General features: G+C 42.5%; 1 protein-coding gene across 1 annotated transcript in view; it reads left to right on the plus strand.

The window, feature by feature from the left end:
* The window catches only part of DDRGK1 (DDRGK domain containing 1), a 40,335-nt gene extending 23,197 nt beyond the window's left edge, over positions 1-17,138 (plus strand). The window contains exons 5-9 of the mRNA XM_074904266.1: positions 5,896-6,018; positions 8,178-8,216; positions 12,718-12,774; positions 14,180-14,228; positions 15,541-17,138. Of these exons, the coding sequence (XP_074760367.1) occupies positions 5,896-6,018; positions 8,178-8,216; positions 12,718-12,774; positions 14,180-14,228; positions 15,541-15,713 (441 nt within the window). The 3' untranslated portion in view covers positions 15,714-17,138. The remainder of the gene's footprint in view (positions 1-5,895; positions 6,019-8,177; positions 8,217-12,717; positions 12,775-14,179; positions 14,229-15,540) is intronic.
* Positions 17,139-21,253: the final 4,115 nt, after the last annotated feature.

The following is a 21,253-nucleotide window of genomic DNA, read 5'->3' on the forward strand; positions in this document are numbered from 1 at the left end:
AAGCCAAATAGATCAGGAGGATATAAAATCATGTTGCAGCGTGCAGATCTTCTAGAAATTCCCCAGTGTTGATTTTTGATAAAGTCACCAGGACTGTTAACCCTTTTTCACACACACACACACCCCCCACACACACACTCAAGTAGTTTGAGATATGAAGTCTAGTGGAAATAATTCTTGAGTCAGATAAAACCCCACTTTGTTTTATAAGCAAATGGATGTTTCTCTCCAATTATTTTTGGGCAACTATGCAGCGCTGTACAAAAAGTGGGACCTGTACCTTCAAGGGAATTGTAAGGGCTAACACCTTGCATTTTCTTGAAGAAAAATAACCCCCTGGTTCTATTTAAATATATTTGTATGCACATATAAATAAAATGTGGTTACCCCTTGGTTCTAGTGTTGCAAACCAGATAATATATTTTTAAATTCAAGTTTCCTTTCCAGTGTTCTGCTGACCTGATTGGCTAATGCATGTGAGGAAGCTTCTGTATAATTGGCATTTGCTTCAGCTCTGCTTTACCCTGGGGATTTCCCTTTCACTCTTGGAGTTTTTTAGTGGTGAGATGGTTTACCAACCGACACCTTATCAATGAGAGCGAACTTCCTCTGATGTTGCAAAACTGTCTTCATACAAAGCCTTGCAGATTGCTCGCACAACAGCTTCTTTTTTTTTTTTTTCCCTGTGCACAGGGATTTTTGTAGATTTTACTCCCTCAGCCTAGCTTTGCCGTGTTAAGGAAACTGCTTGTGCAGATGCAGGGCTCACAGCTATCACTCTTCTGTACTACAGTGCAGAGTTGAACAGGGTGTGTTGCTATAAATCCACTGCAGAGTGGATTGCTCTGGAAACACAGCTTGGTACAGCAGAGAAACTACCAATCTTCCAGCAAGCAGGCTTTTAACTGTTGTAAAACAAAAGGCCACAGCGGGAGTAGGGACTGCTGTATGTCCACCGTTACATTAAAATGAGATCTGTATTGCTCAAGAATAGCTGTGCCCAAAGTTTCCCAAGGAGGGCAATTTCCTGTAGGCTTTCACTTTTGCATTTAAGTGCCTAAAAAAGACCAAAAAAAAGTCTGGATTTTCAGAGCTCTAGAAATGAAGGATCGGCTAGTGATCCCAAGGGTCCTGCTGAAGATTTTGAGAACTAAGACCTTCAAGTTGTGGCTCTTTGATATTTGATCATGTCAGAATAGGCACCAAGTTTTAAAATGTTGATTTATTTTGTTCTGTGTAGCATTATGCGAACATCAAGATTTGTGTGCTTCTCAGCAGAGCTTTCCATTTTTGTTTGGCATTTATATCCACTATTCATACATAAACAGTGCATTTGTGGCGGCTGATGGAGACTACTACGTAGTTTCAGTTTAAGCATCAGTTTTCAAGTGTGTATACTTTCCCGAAAGTTAATTTCTCCTAAGGAAGTACAAGTTGAAAAGCTTGCAGAAAACTCTGATTTTGAAGGGATGAAGACTCGTAAGGACACTTATTCTGTCTTACTAAAGGTATTTTTTTTATTTTGTGTCTCAACAGTGTGTGGGGGGGGAAATCCTAGAGATCCATCTGCTCTATGCCAAATTATTTACTTGTAAAGTCCCTTTTTGCTTTCTGCAGAACCTCTACCAACAGCACAAAAACTGGATGTTATACAAGGAGGGTTTCTTTGGTCCATGAACCTCAAAGCAATTGGCATAGGAACCAGAATGCTCTTCCTCATTCTGCATGTTAAGGAAACAGCCTGAAACAAGGAACCGACTGGTAGCAGGTGGTGGTTGAAGAGAGTCCAGGATCTGTTTTACCTTCCTCACTAGCAATGAGATCTCTTCCAACTTAGCAGTTGAATAAGCTGTCTATAAATGATTTGTTTGTCAGCAAGTTGGTCCTTTATCTGATTTGGAGGAGAGTTGGCACAGCACACAACTAGCAGTTTCCTCTCTGGGAAAGCCGCTTAGGCAAAGCTCTCGGAAAAGCTACTTGCTCTATAGGCCAATATTGCTTAGTCTCAGTGTCAACCTTAAATGGGTTACTGCATGGAAAGCTAGAAACGGTGGTTTGGTGTGTTCCTGTTGGACAGTACTGTAAGGGTCCTCACCCTTTGCTAAAAATGGTAATATATGATAAACCCTCAACAGCTGTAATCTATCAGCCAGCCGGAATAGTGCAGTTACTCAAGCAGCATCCAGGACTCCAAAGAGATTTGTGATCCCAAGAGTCAAGGTCTGTTTTCAGCTATAAGTCTAAAAGAGTTTAGGTTGCTATTGGTTTCACTTGGTAAAAGATTGAGCTCTTGTGCAGTGGGCACAATTAATGGGTTTGATCAAGGTAAGAGGCAAACAGGAAGGAATGATCTGAAAGGAGCCTCAGAGCAAATCCAGGTCCTCAGTGGGCAGGTGGGATGGAGGGAGCCTGGAGAGCAGCAGAAGGACTGGGTGCAGTGGGAAGTCGGTGCTGACCAGGTCTGGCGTAGGAAGGGGTAAGGGTGTTGGAAAGTGTCTCCCAGAGTGCTGGAGACCTCCAGGCTGCAGCGAACTCTGGAAGCTCTTGGGTTTCTGCTATGCAAGGTGACACATGCGACTCATAGCAAGGATGCAGAGGTAGAGTGATAGTGTGGACATTTTATCAGAAAAGAGACAGAGAAGAAAGGTTTGAGTGATTAACTTTATCTTTTTTTTTCCCAATAAAGACATGATCAAAGTGGGAAAATTTGTTCTTCACCTGCAGTATAGTAAACTGATCAAAAAGAAATCTTTACACTGCAGCAAGCCCCCATTTGGGTAACATTTAGGTGGGTAAGGAGAGAAGCAAACCTGCTTAAAAAAAAAAAAAAGAAAAAAAGAAAAAAAAATAAAACCAAGCAGCTGAAGGTGAGCATCTGCAGTTACCAAATTTCCATGATGCTGGGATTTCCCCACCACCCCACCCATCGTTTGAAGGGAGGTGGCCCAGCTATTATCTCTCCTCTGAGCCACATGCTTTACCACTTAACTCCACAGCAGTTAATGAGATCAGAATGGGGAGGGGCAAAGAAGCCTGACTAGCAAAGAGGTGGTTTTTTTAAATTTGTATTTGAGCTGAATGTCCCCGGTATGACTTGCACAAAGCAAGTGCTGGGCTCTGTTTCATTAGCAGACCCTGGGTGCTGAGAGTGTTTCTGTGTGGGGGTTATGCATACAGACAGGCTGGGTTTTGTGGGAATGCAACCTGCCTAAATTTGACGCTGCACCTTCCATGCAACTGCTTCATGACTTGGGCATGTGGAAGATGAGTGCTAACGTGATGGTGAAAAAAATAGCTGAGAGTAAGTGTTAACAGACAGCCTGACTTCTCTAGGGTTCCCCTCACTCCCAGTGCTGTTGCTGGCTGCTTCTCCTAGGGTGGTTGTGCAAAGTCATCTCTCCTTTTGGCCTTGAACCAATTTACAGTTTGGCTAAATCCTTCTTTTTCTACAGATTGAATCGTAGGTGAATTTAGGTGGTAAAGCACGTGAGACTGTGCAGGAAGTGACTGGGATTTTTAGTTATTCGATGAAAAAGCTTCTGGAAATAGTGTTATGGAGGAGGCTACAGCCACCAGGAAACATGAGGCTTTGAGGGCTGACATGTTTCAGCTACCAAAGCAGTGGTTCAGACCACCTGGAAATGCTCTGCTGATTGTAGCATCAAAATTTAGGATCTGAAAAACTCATATTGGCTTTTAGGGAGACTGCAAAAGAGGGACTGGCAGCTGAGTGCTTTGCCAGTCTCAGGGCAGAGATGCTTTTCTGCATGTGTTGGAAATGGCAGTACTGACAGTAACATGCTGGTACACTAATAAAATTGAAGGTACTTTCTTCAAGTAGGTAAGGCAGCCAGGAATGAGCCTTGTTCATTTATTGATAGACTTTCCAGAAACAGGAACATGTTGTTTAGTTATTGTTGCTATCAGTTGTAAATGCAACGCTGTCTTCTGATTTTTTTTTTTTTTTTTTTGGTAGAATCATCTAGAAATTTGCTAAAGCAGTTTTCAGGATTTGTGATTTTTTTTTTTTTTTTTCCCCCTCATTTCAAATCCTCTTGAATTACAACCTCTGTAATAGACCAGGGGAAGAACCTTGTTCTTGTATTTCCAGGCTCAAGATTAAATTTAATGCACTTACAAGAAAAGAACAATTGCTGTCACTTCTAAATGACATATGGTGATGTTGTTCTTGGCACCTGTCGCACTTATAAGGAAAAAAAATCTACTGTTGGGCTTTTGCTAATAATCATTACAGGATGAATGACCCAGAAAATGGTCTTGTTTTGTCTCAAGAGCTTCCTCAGATCTGTGGGTTTTATTTCATGAGATAGCAGTTAAAAAAAATAGTTCTGACTTTGCACATACAACAAGATCCTTTCAGTCCTCTTTTTCTCATAGTTGCCTGTATGGTAGTATTCCTCCTCATGTTTTTCTGGGAGTTTGGTTAAATACTACTGGGATCAAATATCCTTTGATTTTTATTGAAGGGCAACCCTCCCATTCCCATTTCTCGTATCTTGCTAGTTTTGGCCTTACATAAAATCTTTTCTAGGATGTATATTTTTCAGTATACTTAATGACCAGTTCCTGTCTCTTCCTGTGTTACTGGAACAAGTGTTTGCTTTCCAGCAGTTTAAGGAAGCAATTACCATATTAGTGTCAATGATGTAGCATGGCAAGCATTTAGAAATCAATATAATTGTTCTTTAAGAAATCTATTCCTGTGCTAATAGTAAATGAATACCCTGAGATTGTCACTGGAGAACTCATCTTTCTAAGTTTTAATCAAGCCTTTGCAATGTGATAGCAACCAGAGGCCAGTCAAACTGGAATCTCATTGTACCAGGTGCTGTACAAACATAATTTCTCTGTGGAAGAAACAATTCCATAAGGAAACGTTTTTCTTCTGTGTGAAATTACATGTGTAAAGTGTTCTGGAGAAGAGCAAAACAAATTTTAAGAGCAAATCACGGAAAGCTGCAACTTTATGAGCTCCCAGTAAAAACCTGTTCTTATTTGAAGCATTTTTTTAAAGTAATCTATCACATTCCAAAGCTTTTAATCACAGTTTTACTGTGTGAATGTGCGACTATTCTACATTACCTGGTATGCATCACCATGTCACTGATGTCAGCCTGTGAGTTTTTTGGGTTGGCATTAATTTTTCTATTAAGACTTTAACATTTCTTTCAGGGCAGGTAACTGAAAGTAGTTTTATTGCAAATAGCTAAAAGCAGGGTCTGTAGTTTTGGTTAACAATCAAATACGTAAAAAACCTTTTTTCTTTAATAAAATCACACCTTGTCTCCTAGGCCTGAAATACTTTATACAGTTCTTTACATTCCATGTAGACATGATTTGCTTGTATGCCATAAGAGATTTTACTTGAAACTCTATTTTACAGTCCAGCTGCTTCTCACACACAGATGGACACCAGTGTAACTCCACTATTTTTTGTGATTGCTCCCAATCTACACTAGCGCATGTCAGAGCAAAATTGGGGCCAGTTACTGAAAATGTGGATGTTGCATCAAAGTACAGTTAGGGGCAGGGACTTCCTGTCATGGGATCTGCAGAAGAAACATCTTCATGCAAATTAAGAAAGCAGGTTGCTATATAAGAGTGGTTTTCTCCCCTGTGTCAGATCGTGTTAAGAACCAGCCTAGGTGTATTGTGTGAGAGCTTACACTGCCATGTGAGATGGTTACTACCTTAAAGGGTGGCTTGTGAAATGAATGATGCTATCAAAGGAGAACTTAGTCTTATTTTAGAAACTTTTTATCTGCTGACTGTCCAAGTAAAACCAAGCTGCAGATAAAGAAGATGCTACTTTAGTTAAAACTAAACCCGATTTGGGGAGGAGCAAACTGACCACTTGTCCCCTTTTCTGTCCAGGAAGAGGAAAAAAGGAAGGCAAAGGAAGAAGAGGAGAAGAGAGAGTATGAAGAGTACCTGAAGCTGAAGGAGAGTTTTGTAGTTGAAGAGGAAGGGGTTGAAGAATCAATGACAGAGGAAGAGGTATGTATGTTAGACTGTTACTGCAGTTTCCTTTATCTTTGTTAGACTCGGGTTGCCTTTACTGCATTCTGTTTTGTGGAAAATGAACTTGAAAGTAGAAGTCAGCCAAATGTTTTTGCTTGTAAAAGCTAAATTGTGTACATGGCACAAGTTAACCTGGAATATTTCCTGGGGAATGCTACAGTTCCTCATACCAGACTCCTACGAGTTAGTTTAGAGTGCTAAGGCAAATGCATATCACTGGAAATGAGTTCTCTCCTCCCTTTGTCCAAGGACTGAAATAAAACTCATTCTGGATTTCAGATAATCTTTTACTGTTGGCAGCTCTGCGCTACCCATATATAGTTGGCCAAATGAAAGTAAGGCTAAATATTGAGTTTGGTAGTGCCCACATATCTTGGAAGGAATTGCTTGGTTTTGGTTTTATTTTCTAGACCAATGGAGCTGCTGTGAAATCAAATGAAAAACCAAGCTTTTGTTTTAAAAGGCTTCTGTTAAGAGAATTCACAAGACACAACCTAGGTGCTTGTGGGTTGTACGTTGGAAAACTGAATTCAGTGTTGCAAACGATTGCTATGGTTGATAGTATTTCAACCTCATGCTTAATATTCTATCGGGCTTCTGTGGCTGCCTGCAGACGTGCTGCTGGGGATGGTGGTTGAAGTGCGATACTTCACATAATATCACAGCAAACTTGAAAAAGTTCCACTGTTGTGGGAGGCAGTGTTCTTATTCTGTCTGCCGAAAACCTGTTAGACTCATTTTAATTTCTATCAAATGCTGAAATTGCTCTTGGGTCCTAGCTGCCAAATTTGAGCTGTCCAATGCATTTCATGACAAGTATATTTTGTCAGGGCCGTGTGTGTGTTTGCTCCTCTGCTGAAGGGGCCCTGCCGAATGGATTTGCCTTTCGTGTGACTGAAAGTGGCTTTGGGCTGAGGAGCTTGTAATGAGTCAATACCACTTGACACTGGTCACAAGTTCTCACTGTGGACCCCTTCCCTTTAAGATAAATTCCTCCATCGTTCCAGGATTAGCACCAAGGGCTGTTGTATCTGGTGATGCAGAGAACAGTGAAATGCATACTTCTTATTGAAAATTCCTTCAAAAATGTGTGCCTGTCCTGTTAGAAGATAAGATTATACCTAAATGTTAAATTGCTCCACTTTAGACCCCCTTTAAAGCCAGAATGTGTTTATTTCTCTGTTCCTACAGCTGCCTCTCTAAGAGAAATTAATCTTTCTACATTTGGGAACAGAGAAGCGTGCTCCTCACTCAAAAGAGCTTGGCAGGCAGTTGGTGATACCTGGATCTCTACATAAAATCTTTGGTAGGGTTGGGGAGTTAGAACTTTAATAGTAGGCGATTTGGAAGTCATCTTCAGAAACAATCACAGGTACATAGTTATTTAGAGGCACCAGCCTTGCAGAAGAGACAAGCCTCCCTTCTGCCTTGTGGTGGACAATGCACTAAAGATTTCAGTGCCCTATTACAACAGCTGACTCTGCCTTGTGCTGTGGAGGCCAGTGTGCTGAAACTCATGCTGAAAAGAAGGTCCCGAGTCCAGAGTTAAGCAGTTAATTAAGGCTGATTGATTTCCAGGCTTGCAGAGTAACTTGATCTCCTGTTAACTTAAATGCACATTGTTTGCATTGCCTTTGAAAGTTGAGCTGCTGGTATTGAAATGCCGGATTTCAGGTGTGTAGCTTTGAAAACAGCTTGAGCTTCCACATGTGTTGCGCAGCTGTGTGCTCCACTTGACCATCTGCATGAGCTGTCTTCTGAATCACTCTGTGCTTCACCTCTGTACAAAATGTCCTCAGTCTCTACATGTAACCTAATACACAATGCACACTCACCCAGATGTGGTTATTTCAGGGTATGTATGATGTGAAGAATAAAAGGATCAAAGATTCCTTTCAGAAAACACTTCAACACAAATCGTACTTGAACCCTTCTGTCTTAAAAAATACCCATCATAAATTCCTAGTTAAGATTAAATCTAGATATTTTTTTTTCCAGTTCAAAATCTCCCTTAATTTTTAAAACTTCAGAAGTCCGCAAGCTAAATACATTTATAATATTTGTAATCTGCAAGTTTGCAATGCGTTTGATGTTCATGAGTTTAAAATAACAATTTTTTTCCTTGCTGTATCCAGTCTCACAGCTTTCTAATGGAATTTCTCGAATATGTTAAGGTAAGCTACCATTGGTCCTTCTCCTCCTTCCATACTTGTTAGTTTGTGTAAAATACCTTTGTCTAAGAGCTGAGTTGCAGAAAGAAGGGAAATCTTTATCTTCTCTTTGATTTACTTAAATAGTCAACAAGTAACAAAAGTGATACCTTAAAGTCTGCATTATTTACTTAACCGTGCATGAGCGTGTCCATCATTGTTAAAATGGTTCGTAATTATAGCCGCGTTTTGGCTTTTTTGGGACGGGATTTTGATTCTTACCTTCTTTCTTAAGGATAGGTGCGATAAACTCTGAGCCTGGTGGTTCACCCTGTTTGTGAACAGCAGTGTTTGCTGTTGATTGGGATTTGGGGCATTCAGGCTTTTTGTTTGTGAACATCAGCTACTGATTTAGAAAACAATCTCTGCATCTCAGCTCAGCATGAATGAGAATTGCTGTACCAGCATGTGGCCTGCCGTGCAGGATATGTTTGTGTCTGAAACGCTGGCATTGTAAAGGTCAATCCAACTTTTCATGTGAATTCTTTTCTTGTTTTTATCTGTGCAATTTGCAATGTTGTCTTAATGTTTGGATTGAAGAAGTAGTTCACTTGTTTTTACCAGGGTGTGTTAGTCTCCCTTTCATCATATTGTACAGTTGGTTATTTAAAACCTGTGATGTGTTCATGAGGATTTCCATTCTTGATCTGTGAGGACAAATGCTTCTTTCTCCATTATTGGTATATCAAAGGTCAAATGTATTTTTCTACTCTTGCTCTAACAATGTTATGCAAATCTTTTGTCCTAATGAATCCCTTTCCTCCTTTGCTGGAAACTGGACTGTTATCTGACAACCTACGGCATGTGTGTGAAAGGCTTCATTAGTAAGCAAATCACTTGTGTACTTAGTGGAATCCTAATCATTTTGTTAATCCAGAATCTTGGACTCTGGGCCAGATTTGCTTGCCCGTTATCCCAGCAAAACCCCAGATTTACAGATTTGTCTGATGGGTAACTCTCTGCAAGGAGTCAATTTGAGTGATTGCCACGAAACAAGGACGGATAGTTCCAGAGTGGTGACGGAGTTGGGGTGCCAGCGCCTTTCTCTGGGCTGCCCTCTGCCTTCTGTGCCACTGGCATTTTTGGTGCTGTGTCCCGTTGCCATCGGTCCCCAGTGAAAGAGGCTGCTGGGTTTGCAGCTGTCAAGTGCTTCCTGCTCAGCGTGATCTCTGGGGGTAATTTGGAAATGTCTAAGCTAGTAGCACTCAGAGTTAGGACACATCTTCATTGCTGAAGCCCAAATGAAAATAGAGCCTGTTCAGTAACCAAGTCCCCAGCATAAACTAGTCAGCTCTGATCAGAAGCACCACCAAAAGCAGATGAGACAGCCAAGAATAGATTGGAAAAGCCACGGGTGACATGTTTAAAGAGCCTAAGTAAAACCATGGAGTGAAGATGAACCATCAGATGGCACATTTCATCTTGCAGCCATTTCAATATTCTGTTTTCCACAGAAGCCAGAGAGATTTCTTTGGAAGAGAGGGGAACTTTGAAATGGCCAATGTCTGTGAAGTCCACCCTCTGTTTCAGTTGCTGTCTGTGGAAATGGGCTGCATGGTTCGGTGTGATCCCAGTTCACCTGTTCCCATCTAAGCTTTCAGGATACAGCCAAACCATCAGTTAAGGAAAACATGCTGTTCTTTATCCTAGGGCAGCTTGTTTATCAATAACAGTAGGTAGAACAATAGGATATTTCAGTGTCCCTTGGGATCTTCCACTAAAATTGGGAAGGTTTCCAAGGGATAACGCAGTAGGGTCCGATTCTGCACGTTGCCGTGGTGGTTGTGATGGATGGAACAGATTAGTCACAAACTCTCAGTTCAGTGTTTAAGCACATATGTATAGTTTTATATTAGTCACTTCTACTTGACGTCAGAGAAATTAAGCACAGGCTGAAAACCTAATTCAGAAGCTCTTCAACACCTGATTTCCTATGTAGAGATGAGTTGCAGAACTGGGACACTGCTTTCTTTTACAAGTTTTAAGTTGGTTTGGTTTTTTTTTTAATCTTGAAAGTACGCTTAATATATAGATTATGTATTGCCCTCATCTCTTCTGTTCACAGAAACTTTTATATCAAGAATATATCAGTGCTAAGCTGTCTGAAAAACGTATATAAATTACAAGAGAATTGGCATTTTTTAAAAATAAAATTTAATTCAGCTCTTCTGCTGAATACTGGTATAACTGACTGGAGATAGCTCACCCCATGCTTCATTCCTAAGGGTGTTTGAAATAAAATTCAGCCTCTTTTCTACAGCTCTGCCTCGTGGGATTGTTTTAAATGGCATTTTTCTTAAAAGCACCAAAAGCTGAGTGTCTCCCTTCGGGGCTTTCACAGCAGCCCCTCAACCTCAGCCTGCTGCTGTATCACCACCTCGCACCCTGGGCTGTGACACCGTCCCTGCTGCAGGAGCCATCCTGTGTGTTCGCTGCTTACTCTGGCCGGTCCTCAAGTTACAGACTAGCCTGCTCTGCTCTGAGGGGCAGAATAACCAATTCTGGATGTGGGAGCCTTAACGGTTTTACTCAGCAGCGCTTGTAGCTGCGTGACACACCTTACAAACCAGCTCTGTGGGCTCTCTGAGCACTTCAAACAATTAATAATGAAGTGGGTAGAGGTTAAAGAGTGGCTGGGCTGTTCTCTCGCTGTGGAGCACTAGCTCTGCTGGCCCAGGGAAATATGAGCCTGCAGCTTTGTCCATCAAACTGTTCTCACCCAGCTTGACAGTGTATCATTGAATGCATCTGAATCACAGCCAGCAAATTGAAACGGCAAACTACGTTTGAAAGGGATAGCAAAGGACTCAGAGGCTTTACCCCTTCCTGTTTTTTCTTTAAGAAGGACGATGCTTACAAGATAAGGAAAAAAGATCCTACTCATCTCAATCCTGAGAGCTCTTGCTCTGTTTCATCCCTTGCTGAGGACAGAAGCAGAATCACACCTAAAATTAAATGAATTCAGTAAAACATGGATGTGTATATGTTGCTCTGTGAAAGTTAAGCCTGTCTCTTAAAACATGAAGCATGTGGTAAAGTGTTTTGTTCGCTTGGGACCTCACAATGTCATTATATTTAGGAGTGTGTGTGGGAAATGCATCCTAATTCCACCCCACCCTCTGGGCTCTTATTCACAGCAGGACCTATCTTGGAAAGCTTCCACCAAACTTGGTCACTGAGGGTGCATATCTTTAAGTGAAGGTTTAAATCCTGTTTTTCTTGTTTATGTGGCTTTGCGCTCCCCCCACCCCCCCATCCTTTTAAAAGAAGATGTGACGAATCTTGGCAGTTCCCAGCTCTGAGAACTGAATTCCATGGACTGGTTCCAGTTCCATGCGTTCAGTCCATGGTATTCAGTTCTCTAGCTTGGCTGCATCGAACTTCACAACTACTAAGTCTGTGTGTGGCTTTTTTTTTGTCTGATTACTTAATGAAAAAGATTCATCTATTTCAGCCTCTCTTTATTTCTTCAGTGTCCTTCCAATGGACTTTCAAGATCAGAAACAAATGCATTTATCATGTGAAATATTGTATCTGATAATGTAAATGTAGCTCTTTTAGCCGTACATATGTGGCTTTTAGGAGTATTGTCCAGAATCTTAATGGAACAGTTTTCAAAAGTTTTATATTTTCTAAATTCTTTATAAACAGTGCATCCTTTTACTGCATCTGAACAGATGAGCTTCTAAAACTTTTGCAGATAAGAAAACAGGAACCAAGTAGCTCCAGACGAGTGCACCAGGTGTTTTCTGTAATTCTCTGGAGCTACAGAGAAGCATAAAACCAGATGTGAGCAGTGGTGACTGCATCCTGGCTGAGAAAGGCTGCAGTAAGAATCTCTTTCAAAAGCAAAATGAAAATTTGCAGTTCCTGCTTCTGCCTTTGTTCTCAGAGATCATTGTGCTGCCTGTGCAGGAGTGCACTAGCAGTATGCTTCCAGCACTGACAATTTTAATAAGGTGTTCACTTGCTTAGGAAGATTATTATGGCGTTAATACACATGACATTAATAAACCAGACTAAAGCACTTAATGCTGCCAGTCTTGTCTAGGTTTCTGTGTATGTGCTTATATAGACCAGTGATCATTTTAAAATGAAACATCTCTCAAACAAAAAAGGACCGTGCCTAAAGCATACTGGAAATTAAAGGTAGCAGTTGAGAAACTCAGGTGGCAGGGAGAACACATCCCTGGCTGTGTATTGTGCTTGTGCTCATCCTGTCCTCTTAACGTAAGGAAAGGTTCAGGTTGAACACTGGCAAATGTGTCTGAGTCTTCACTGAAGTGGGTCAGAGCATCCAATCCACAGAGTTTCCACAGAGCAGACTGGTTTAAGTCACTTAAACCGGAGTTTTTCGAATGACAGGTTCTGCTTTGTCTATTAAATGCAATTTTGTTTATTTGAAATATAAACAGGCTAACACTTTCATTCATCAACTGCATGTAACTCTTGTTTGTTTCCATAGAAAACAAAGGTAATTCAGCTGGAGGACTTGGCTTCGCATTTGGGTTTAAGAACACAGGTAAGTACTAACTTTTGGGGTGCAAGTATAAACAATGACTTTAGAAGGACAGGAGAGAAAGTGGGTTAATAAGGGTAACTAACATCTGTGCAAGTGTCTCAACATTACCGTAAATGCTTGGGGTTTGGGGGAAGTTCAGCAAAATCAGCCCTAAAAACGTGGTCATTCATCAAAGTACCATCCAGCCAGTGGAAGATTTTTGGCTTATGAGATTGTTTCAGTGACAAGTGCTCGGTCTGCCTCTTGCACAGCTGTCTGTCAGCTAATGGATCTTACAGTGTTTGCAAATCTAGTAATAGAGCAGTTCGGGGTACTTAGGAATCAAAAGCAGAGCTAGAAGCCAATTCAGTCAGAGCCTGAATAACTGGACAATGTTATGTTTGCAGACAATCAACAGATGAGGTGTTTTGCTCCAATTGCTTGTGTGTTCCTAGAACATTTAAGAATTTTTATCTTCCAGTGCATTACTTAAGAAAATTGTCTCTCTTGGCACCATATAAGCCTGTCAAAGTGAGCTCATAGTGCGATATCTGCACTTTTTTTTCCCCCCCCTCTCTGTCCTTTTTCTGTTCTCTAAACATTTTATGTTTTGACTCTGAAGAATAGTTGTGGTTTGGTTTATTTTAATTTGAGCACATTTGACATAGATTTCTGTTGTTCTGTACCTAATCTGATTTTAGGGGTGCCCCTTCACAGCAGCTTACACTGCTGTAAGTCCAGGCTGCTGTGCCCCTGCCTCTCTCTTAAACCAGACCTTCATTTAAGCATGCAGAGAATTTATCTGGTTGAAACCTAAACTATAATTTGCTTCTGCTGTCACCTAAATACAAGAAAGAGAGAGAGAGGCAGAACTGTGGAAGCCAAGGCTTAGATACCAGTTTAAGGTGTAGTGGAACTGCATGCTTGGAGTAATTACAGTGTTAATCCAGCAATAAATTCAACAAGTTATTGCTTTGGATTGGTAAAAGAGGTTTCCTGTTAAATGGAGAAAGGAAAAATATAAAGAACTCTGGAATGTATTGACTGTAGCCAGGTTCTTGGAGAAATACCTCAGTGTACTTCCCAGAACTTGCGTGGTGCATTGGCACTATACAGCCTTTCCCTGGGAAGATTTCTGTAACCACCCCCCATTCCTGGAAACAACCAGGTAATTTAGCAAGAAAAGTCTCTTTTGGGGGTAGGGAGGTTACTTGAACACCCCAAAATGCAGAAGCTTGCTTCATCCTTTAGGCTCAAAGGGCTTATTGCATCTGTCTGTGTGGAAATACTGATGTAAATCCTTCAGTGAAGTCTTTAACGTGGAGGAATTAAATGTAAGCCTCCATCTGTAGTTTATCTGAACATGTGAAACGTTTTTTGCCTCCCTCTTGATCAGTTTGTTTATTCCTTTTTCTCTTCTGAACAGGATGCAATTAACAGAATCCAGGACCTGATGGCAGATGGCACTCTAACAGGTGACAGCCAAAACACAAAGGGGACTTTATTGTAGCTGGTGAATAGTTGGTGCAGCAAATGCCTTCACTGGGGTAAAGAGGCTTCCAGTGTGATTTCTGTTTTAAACTGTAAAGGATCCTAGTAGGACTTGATAAATAGATATTTTTATTATCCCTGCTTTGGCTGCTGTGAAACTACCGTTTAAAGCACTATGGGATGTGATTGCTCCTATGACACATTGCACAGAGGTTGGGGGTGAATGTCCCCAACAGTTCAGGAATCAGCACAAGGCTCCTGCCCGTTGACTGAGCCCTGCTGAAGGCCCTCAGGGGTTGCTGAGCAGCCAGTTGCAAACGCCGAAACTTCCAAAACCTGAATTTGAAAGAATCACTTGGATGTTTTGAGGTGGTTTTCAAGGCTGTTGCTGTGGCTAAAGCCAGGACTGGGGTATGTATGGCATGTGTGGGAGAAGCAAACATCCCAGAGCACTCCAGGATGCTGTAGGAAGTGAAGTGCTTGTTCCTAGCCTCGTACCCACACAATCAAAGTTGGAATGTAAGCAGAGACCGAGCGTGTGGGTAGCTCCCTGTCTAACGAGTCTGTTTTATTGCTGGGCAGTCTTTTTCTTCCCAAGGATGAAGTAGGGCGAGGTGCCAGTGCAAACATTTATTGACCTGATACTGTGATCATGGCTGGGAAACAACCATCTTGGTGGATACCCAGTGAAATGACCTAAAAGTGCTCTGAATTAAAGCGTAAGGATGTGTCACTGTCCTGGCTGTGTCTGTGGCCTAAAAGGCTTGCCAGCAAGGCTCTCTGCCTTACCTTTGATCCTGCCATGCCTAAGAACAGAGAGATCTAATCTCGCTCTCGATGGAGCAACTGAAATACAGAAATTGAGCTTCATTCCCTTTTAGAGAGTAAGCTGGAATGGCTGAGCTGGACCCCGCGGGGCCTCTGAGTCACCCCTGGACCCTCCTGTCGCTCTGCCTTTCTCCACCAGCCGCCTGGGCCCACAACATCACCTCCAAACCCACGTACCTGAAGAAGCTGCTGTGGTACTCCCAGCTAGCTGCGCACAACGGAAAGAATGTCTTACTTTGAGCAAAATTACTCTTACCAAGGCACTGGGTTATTGTCATAGCCCTGCTCAAAGACCCAACGGTAGAGAGGAGATAAAAGCCTGACTGCCAGCACGTTGTTCTGCCTGCCCTAGATAGGAAATGCAGCCTCAGCAGTTTGAACATCCCTTCCAAAAGAAGTGATTGATGTCTGTCGGGAAGTGAGAGGAGCCAAAGTGCTGACTTGAAGGTCCTTTCTTTTCCCCTGTAGGTGTGATTGATGACAGAGGAAAGTTCATCTACATCACTCCAGAGGAGATGGCTGCCGTGGCTCGGTATATCAAACAGCGAGGCCGAGTCTCCATCGCAGAGCTGGCCCAAGCCAGCAACTCCCTGATCAACCTCCAGCCTGACAGCCGAGCTGTCACCCCAACTGTGGCGTGAAACTGTGGCCTGAGAAAAATACAGCAGGAGTTTAACCTTTTAATGAACAAGCCACGTAATTAAAAAAATGAGAACCCCTCTGGTCCATTCACGGTGCTTGAAGATAGGATGCTCTTTTTAAGCATCAACTGCAAGACTTGATCAGAAGTTTTGCTTTTGATTCTGTTAGAGCTGGTATCAAATAGGATGGTCTTTTGTACAACAGAGGTTAGCGAAGAACTTGGGGCTAAAACAGTCTGATGCACTTGTACTCCAGGAATATCAGTAATTTTCACGTGGTTACTTTATCTTGGCAGTCTCACGCGACTATACCCAAACTTTTTATTGTTTCCAGATTCTGATGTCTGTATCAATTATATTTGGTTTTTGTTGTATTTGGGATTCTCTAGACTTGCTCTGCACTTAGGGAGCTGTATAATTTTGTGGTAATGACGTAGACAGCCCAGAATAATAGTTGTGTAGGGGTGAGGCTTGCAGATTTTGTCTTCTGTGTCAACATTGGAAGGAGAGAGCAAAAATATATCCTGCAAGTGTGTCTTTGTTCTTACTGAAATATATACTGAAACTCTAGAAAGAGTGCTTGTTATGTTGTGAGAACTTCCAGAGGTTATTTCAGATAAACCTTTGCTATATAAATATGTTTTGCTTGGTTTATATAATATGAAAAGTTCGCTCGCAGCAAAGCTGCATTATTTTTCCGTAGCCAAGAGACAGAAATACCTCCAGGGAAAGGCTAACTCGCCTCATTTATTGTGCAGGCCAATTCTACTGATACCAACCAGATTCTGATGATTCATCCTTTGAAGTAAGAGCCAGCACAGTGTGTCTGAAGGCCTCAGACACCACCCCCGCCCCATGGCCTTTCTGTTCTGGATGTTTGGGGTTTTTTTAAATAAAAAATTCAGGCACTGTGAGTCATGCAATTAATGTTGCAAGTAAATGATTATTAATATATTGCTTGTAGGGGTCAGTATACTTCCTGCATAAGAAGATTTATTTTTTAATAGCCTAGCTGATGTTTTGTTAATTCTCCTTTCTGAAATCAACAGAATCTGTGTGGATATGCAGTAATTGGGGAGGGCAAGGGTTGGTTTTGTCTCTGCCAAACTTAGAGATAACTTGAATAGACTAAAAGCTGCGTTATCAGTGAGATGAGATAGCAATAAAACAATGGGAGGAAGCATATTTCCCTTTTAATCTCTGCACCACTGCTGAATGTGATACTCTGTGGAGTGCTGAGTTACAGCGTGTTGGTGTGAAAGGTCGGTTCGTCGTTACCGTGGTGCACAGAGATTGCTAGAGATTTGAGGCTGGTAAAATCTCTTAATTATTCACAATTTGATTTTGCCATGACTTTTTTTTGTTCCGTCCGAAACTATTCTTGTAATAAAATAAACAATATTGAAAGAACTGCGGAGATTTGTATTAGAGATGTTTTTTTCAGTGTGTTTTATGACATAAAGGAGGCAGCCAGCAGTGCCACAGCCTCCAGTGTGCCAAAAACCAGAAGTATTCTGTTAAATCCACAGAAATCACTCAGTTTCTGTGAACAGAACAAATACCAACCTGTGCTCTGCACATACTCTGCACCAGCAAAGCCCTCCTGCCACTGCAGCCTGGGCCAGTGTGTGCACTCCCCTTTTGCACGCCTCTCTGTCAGCTCGGATGAGATTTGTGTCTTGTAATGTCAAAATAATTCAGACTGTTTTGTTAGTGGAGTTTCACGGGGGTGCACCAAAGCCCAAAGGGTTGTTTGAGATTCACTGACGGGTGGCAGGAAGACTGGTTATAAAATGCCGTTTAAAGGAGGTGCCAGGCAGGAGAAGGTGATAGCAGAGTATTTATTATGAGCCAAATTCATGGTCTGTTAACAAAAACAGGCGCCTCAGAGGTGCCGCTTGCCGGAGCTCCTCTGCAGGAGTGTTTATGAAGTGAAGCAGACAAGGTGGCCGGAGCCAGCCCTTTCGTGTGGGAGATGGGTCACCAAACAAGTTCTGCAGATCCCTCTGCGTGTTGTCTGTCATTGTGGGAGGCCAGACTTAACCTGTGGGTCCCGCCTAGTACTGAGCTCACACCCAACGCTAGCGTCTGGGAGTCTGTGCTTGGTTTTTACCCACAATTCTCTACCAGGGACCCCCAATAGTGCGTTTTGGACCTGACCCTGGCCGTGCTGTTCCTAAGGTTGGGGAGTTATCGTGTGGGAATGAGCCCAGGTTTGGTGATGGGCTTTGGAAAAGCTGATGCCATAAAGTCACAGACTGGTTTTGGTTGGAAGGGACCTTTTAAGGTCTTTAGATTTTTAAAGATCTTTTAAGATCTTTAGATCACCCAGTCCCACCCCCCTGCCCCGGGCAGGGACACCTTCCACTAGCCCAGGTTGCCCAAAGCCCCGTCCAACCTGGCTTGACCATGTTGTAGTCTCAGATGTAGTATCAGCCAGGACAAGACGTGGCCACGTGGCTGTGCCAGCAGCTGGTCTGTTGCCATCCTCTCCCACTGCTTCATTCCTGTGCTTCGCACCCCAGTGCACCGTGTCAGCGTTCAGGGAAACCCGTTTCACTCGTTTTGGGGTGCGTTGTCATCCTCATTGTATGTGGCTTGAGAGGCTGGCCACTTAGAGGAGGCAGGGAAAAAAATCTAGCTCACAAAAAGCGTACGTAGGCTTCTGTTTTTTCTGAAAATTTCTGTGGAAGCAAACTGTGCTCTGCCTTGAGGAAATTGTTTTACTTGTTCAGTTTTTCCAGATTGCCAGCACGAGGTAAGGACAAGGGGGTGTCAGTGCTCTGACCTGCAGGTCCCCTTCAGCCCTGTGCTCTGGGGAACAGCCACTACTATGAAATTGTAACTGATTTTTCTATTAAAGAGCGTTAATGATATTTTCTAGGAATCCACTTAAAAAGTCCGAGGAGACGATTGAAAACCTTGAATACCATTACTTCAGGCCGTTCAGTTGGTTTATAAATGAAGCAATTCAGATCTATGCTGCTTCTTAAATCCGTGTTCATGGGGTTTTCTGTGGAAGTGGAGGGGGAAGAAATGAAGGGCTGTGCTCCAAAAATTGTTTCATTGACAGAATTCATAAATTGTGGTAACATTTCCTATGAGAAGATGAATATTTCAGCATGAGAAGAGACAGCTCACAGGAAGGCAGTTTTCCTTGCTGGCACTAAATTAGGGGATGCCCCTGAGACGGGGGGTGTCCCCTCTGTCCTGGGTGAGGATGGAGGCTGAGGATGCTGACGGAGAGGTGGAATGGTCCATCAGCACCTGGGGTGCTCTCCCCTCGGCCTTCCCCGGCATTTAGAACTGCCCCTGACCCTCCCTTGCAGGGAACCACGGTCCTGCAGGATGGTACGAGATTTCCCTGGCTCGTCCAGAGCTCCGATCCACCCCACGTGCAGTTGGAACATTTTACAGGATCGGGCACAAAACCACCACGTGCATCTGTCAGCGTGGGCCCTTCATCACACCCGGCACAGTCAGCAGGTAAATACAGGGCAGGAAAATACTGGTAAAATAGCAAATACAGTAAAATAGTGAAATACTGGGATGCACTGTAGATTTAGGGTTCATAAAAATTTAAAAGCTCTTCTTGGAGCGTCTCCCGTTTTAAAAATGTGGATGCAAACCAAAGTTTCTCGCAGATATTTTTGCAAGTGAGTGTTGGCTGTTTATAGCTCACGACTAAGAACCAGGGTATGGTGCTCAGCGAAGCTCTACCCGGGCGCTTCACTTGGGGATGATCTGTATGCAAATCCCTTCTCAAAATTAGCTTTGGGCAAGGACACTTACTCCTGCTGCTCCTCTGTGCTAGAGGCAGGACGGTTTCGATGTTTTGCTGCTTTGTCCAAAACAGTTTTATGATTTTTTTAAAAGCTGGAACATCCATTTGGCTTTAAAAGAAATTAAAAATCCCTATTTTCCGTTAAACTTTGCCCATGCATTATGCAGTAGCTATCACCGTGTTTTTCCTCTGAACTAGCACAAGAGCTCCCAGGTACTCTGCTTGTACATGGAAGGAATAATAATCATAATTACTAGCTCATTTGAGCGAGCTTGTCCTAATTTTGCCATTCCACCGGAAGGCAAAGGCCAAAACAATTAGATTGAAAGCCTTGTCTTCATATTACACAAGGGGAGATCTAATCAAGGAAAACTCCAGCTTCTTTTTCAATGAAAGAATATTGTCTACGCGAAGCATTTACAGGTTGCAAAACTGTAAAAGCAACAAATGTCACAACTTTTAATTTTCTTTGTTTGTGATATGAGTTTTAGAGCCCATCAGCCTCGTGGTTTCCAGGTTTCCTCTCTAACTATGGATACTAGGAACAGATTGTTGTTTTTGTTGTTGTTTGGGGTTCTTTTTTAATGGATATTGTGTGTTGATCGTTTTAGGAAAACACTAAATATCACAAGATGGCAGTGAATCACGAAGCTGCAATATTCCCCTCTGCACAGGAACAGCCATGTTCTGAATTCACAGATTTATATATTTTAAAGTATTTAAATCTTCTTTTTTTAACCCTAGAAGCAAATTCAGAGCGTTAGTGCCAATCTGTGACTTGAATGCAGGGTTCCCTGCAAAAGAGCTGATATCTGGGGAAGTTTTGTGCCCAAAGCACTGTAGGAATGAGACCTTAATTCTTTTCACCTTCTCTGATATGAAAAAAGTAAAAGTCAAGTAAAACAAAGGAGGAAAAAAAAAAAAAAATCTTCCTGCTCTAAAGACGAAGGAACATTTTATGATCTCTGTGGGTACATCTGTATTCATCAAATGTGATGTTTTCTGTCCCTGGGGACAAGTCATTCGTATCTGTTCAAATGGTGAAACGAAAAGTGGCATCAACTCAACTGCTTTTTGGGAACCAGTTTTTGGAGGGTCCTCGGCCAACCCGGGCGCAGACCCCACAGCAGTGGTGCCCCAGCCCAGATTTGCCACCTCCACCCTTCAGAAGGCTTCTCGTTACGGGGCAGGCTGGTTTGGTGGTGAGATAGAGGAACAGCTCCAGATTTATTTGTTGACCAGTAAACCAAATAATTTCCCTTTTGAGTCAAAGAGCTGCACTTCCCTTTCTGACGCCAGATGAAACCCCCCTGATGTAGCTTATCTCCTTCTGAAAGTGCCTGCACAGCTGTTTGATGTTCTCAGAAGTGCTGAGCTTGCACATAACAGCAGGACAAACAAGCTTCTGCTGACTGCATCCAAAATTGTCGAACGACTGGCCTGGCCTGCCCCGTCGACAGGGGGAGACTGCAAAGAAAACCAGCCCCTAAGAAGAGGAGCTCCAGGGAAGAGCCAGTTTTAGAGACAGATCATTACTTGGAAGCCAGCTAGGCTGGGCTCCATGCTGCTAGTCTGGGGATCTGGCCCAAAAATCTAATCAGGTGCCTTACTGATTGGGTCCAGCAGGAATGTGTCTTCTCCAAGTCAACGGATTTTGCTGTGCAGCTGGACAGATGAACTAGAAGTGTGAGATTTAAGAGTGAAGTTATGATGTACACATTGGAGTGACCAGAACTGTCCCCGCCACGGGTGGGAT

Source organism: Athene noctua, chromosome 4, assembly GCF_965140245.1.
Source record: "Athene noctua chromosome 4, bAthNoc1.hap1.1, whole genome shotgun sequence".
In the NCBI taxonomy this organism is placed as follows: Eukaryota; Metazoa; Chordata; class Aves; order Strigiformes; family Strigidae; genus Athene; species Athene noctua.